We start from the raw sequence: 2612 nt of genomic DNA, 5'->3' as shown, positions 1-2612 counted from the left end.
ATTTGATTATTGTGAATTTGCTAGTGTCTGGCAGAGAAGCAATGATTTTACATTCTATCATTCACAGTATGAATTTAACTATCGAAAATATGAAGAAGGTGACTATCACAATTTTAGTAAACCAAATCTACAGCATAGTATAACCAGCACAGCAGAGAACAGGACAAGTGAGAGACGTTTGCTTATACACTTCTAAAATGTTCTTATCGATCAGCGGTCCTGTGCAAAAGATAAACGTGTGGCAGAATAACAAGGGAATCAAATATTTTTTTCATAAAGTTTAATAACAGAAAAAAAAAAAGATGTTCAAGTGGAAAATGCACTGGATGACAGCTATGATCTGAGGCAAGTAATTACTTTTCCAATTTGTGCTTCAGTGCAAAATTAAAAATAGGTAGATAAATACTGCATGTTCCTTTAAGCTCAAAAGTAACAATGTTTCTATATAGAGATGTCTAGCCTGTCGAAAGATTTCAAGCATTAATGATTTTGATGGAACTATAAGAAAAAACAATGAGTAGGTGAATATGTTCTCTTTGTTAAAATAATTAGGTTATTTTTCTGTCAATCATATATGTATATTACTAAATAATATGTATAGAATTGTCTATGTTATCCTGATAATCACACCTATAAATATAAATATTAATGATAATTTAATAAATAAAATAATTAAAAATAAAAATTCTTTTTTATTTCTTAAGAAAATTATTAATTCATTTCTTATATCATAAAAAATATAATGGATTGTTACTTTAGTCTTCTAAATTTCACTTTTACTTTTTGATGGAATTAAGGTCATTCATTTCTGTTTTTAGGTGACAATAACCTCTAATAAATACATGACAGAAAAGAAAGGAAAATGCATACTTCATATGATTGTTTCGACAAAAATTTAAGATTTGCATAAACTGGACAAAGCAAGACATATTAATTGTATTTACTATCTCGCAATGATATGGTTTATTGCATGAAGATTTCTCGACTTCTGCTAGATGTAAAATAAGAGAACTAGGAAATAAAGCAGGACTCAAAAATATGTATTAAGAAATGCAAAAAAAGATAATCAAAATAAAATAATATTGGCATGGATTATAGAAAATGTTTTAGAATTGTATCAGTGATGATAATATTGATCATGATGAATTCTATCTTTCATCTCTCTTTAATACTTTTTCCACTTATATATCTTTAAAGCTATATATATATATATATATGTAGAGAGAGAGGGAGAGAGAGAGAAATGAACCACACAGTAATCACAGAGTTTGTCCTCCTAGGTCTTTCTGATGATCCTTCCTTTCAGATTGTGATTTTCCTCTTTTTATTTATCACATATATATTAAGTGTCACTGGGAACCTGACTATCATCACCCTAACCTTGGTGGACTCCCATCTACAGACGCCTATGTATTTCTTCCTCCGGAACTTCTCTTTCTTAGAAATCTCATTTACAACTGTATGTATCCCCAGATTTCTAGGAGCAATTATCACCAGAGATAAGACTATTTCCTATAATAACTGTGCAGCCCAGCTATTTTTCTTCATTTTTATGGGGGTGACTGAATTTTACATTCTAACCGCCATGTCCTATGACCGCTATGTTGCCATCTGCAAACCCCTTCATTATACAACCATCATGAGCAGGAAACTCTGCACCCTCCTTGTGCTGTGTGCATGGCTGGGAGGGTTTCTGACCATTTTCCCACCCCTTATGCTTCTCCTTCAGCTGGATTACTGTGCTTCCAATGTCATTGATCACTTTGCTTGTGACTATTTTCCCCTTTTACAACTATCTTGCTCAGATACATGGCTCCTAGAAGTAATTGGTTTTTACTTTGCTTTGACTACTTTGCTATTCACTTTGGCATTAGTGATTTTATCTTATATGTACATTATCAGGACTATTTTGAGAATTCCATCTGCCAGTCAGAGAAAAAAGGCTTTCTCCACTTGTTCCTCTCATATGATTGTCATTTCCATTTCTTATGGAAGCTGTATATTCATGTATGCTAATCCTTCTGCAAAAGAAAAGGCATCATTGATCAAAGGGGTAGCTATACTCAATACTTCTGTTGCCCCTATGTTGAACCCCTTTATTTACACCCTGAGAAACCAGCAAGTAAAACAAGCCTTCAAAGACATGGTCCGTAAAGTAGTATTTTCTACAAATAAGTGAATTTTAATTATGTCAAAAATAAAGGGCACCCTAAAAGAGCAATTAAGTAAAACCTTGATATTCCTGACCTTCTTTGTAAGTATGCTCGTTCTTTATAGTCTCTTTATATGCGAAATTATTGTTAATTTAGTTGTTTCCCCTTTCTTCCAATTCCATACCCAAGTTTCTTCGATACACACTTAATTGACTTATTTTAAAAGATAGTAAAGTTTATTTTTCCTAAAAAATTTTTGGAAGATAAAGGTATATATTTGAGATACACTCTATAGTATACTTCTGTTACTCTAAGTTTCTAAAAAGGTGCATATAATAATATTACATTGTATATCAAGTGTAGAGTTTAAAAATTAGTATGTAATTTTTTGTGTATTTTCAGGATGACATTGATAATTCCTTTACGTTTAAAGGATCTATATGTTTTTTATTATTGTAT

At 31.3% G+C, this 2612-nt stretch overlaps 1 protein-coding gene across 1 annotated transcript; it reads left to right on the top strand.

Moving 5' to 3' along the window:
* The first annotated feature begins 1243 nt into the window (after positions 1-1243).
* Positions 1244-2179, top strand: LOC107505961 (olfactory receptor 6C3). Its single transcript, XM_016136390.2, has one exon. It carries the CDS (start codon positions 1244-1246, stop codon positions 2177-2179), a length of 936 nt encoding a protein of 311 aa, XP_015991876.1.
* Positions 2180-2612: the final 433 nt, after the last annotated feature.

This window comes from Rousettus aegyptiacus, unplaced genomic scaffold (genome assembly GCF_014176215.1).
Source record: "Rousettus aegyptiacus isolate mRouAeg1 unplaced genomic scaffold, mRouAeg1.p scaffold_m13_p_2, whole genome shotgun sequence".
Classification (NCBI taxonomy): domain Eukaryota; kingdom Metazoa; phylum Chordata; class Mammalia; order Chiroptera; family Pteropodidae; genus Rousettus; species Rousettus aegyptiacus.
Note: the sequence above shows the minus strand (reverse complement) of the source record. Positions and strands in the feature narration are given on the sequence as shown.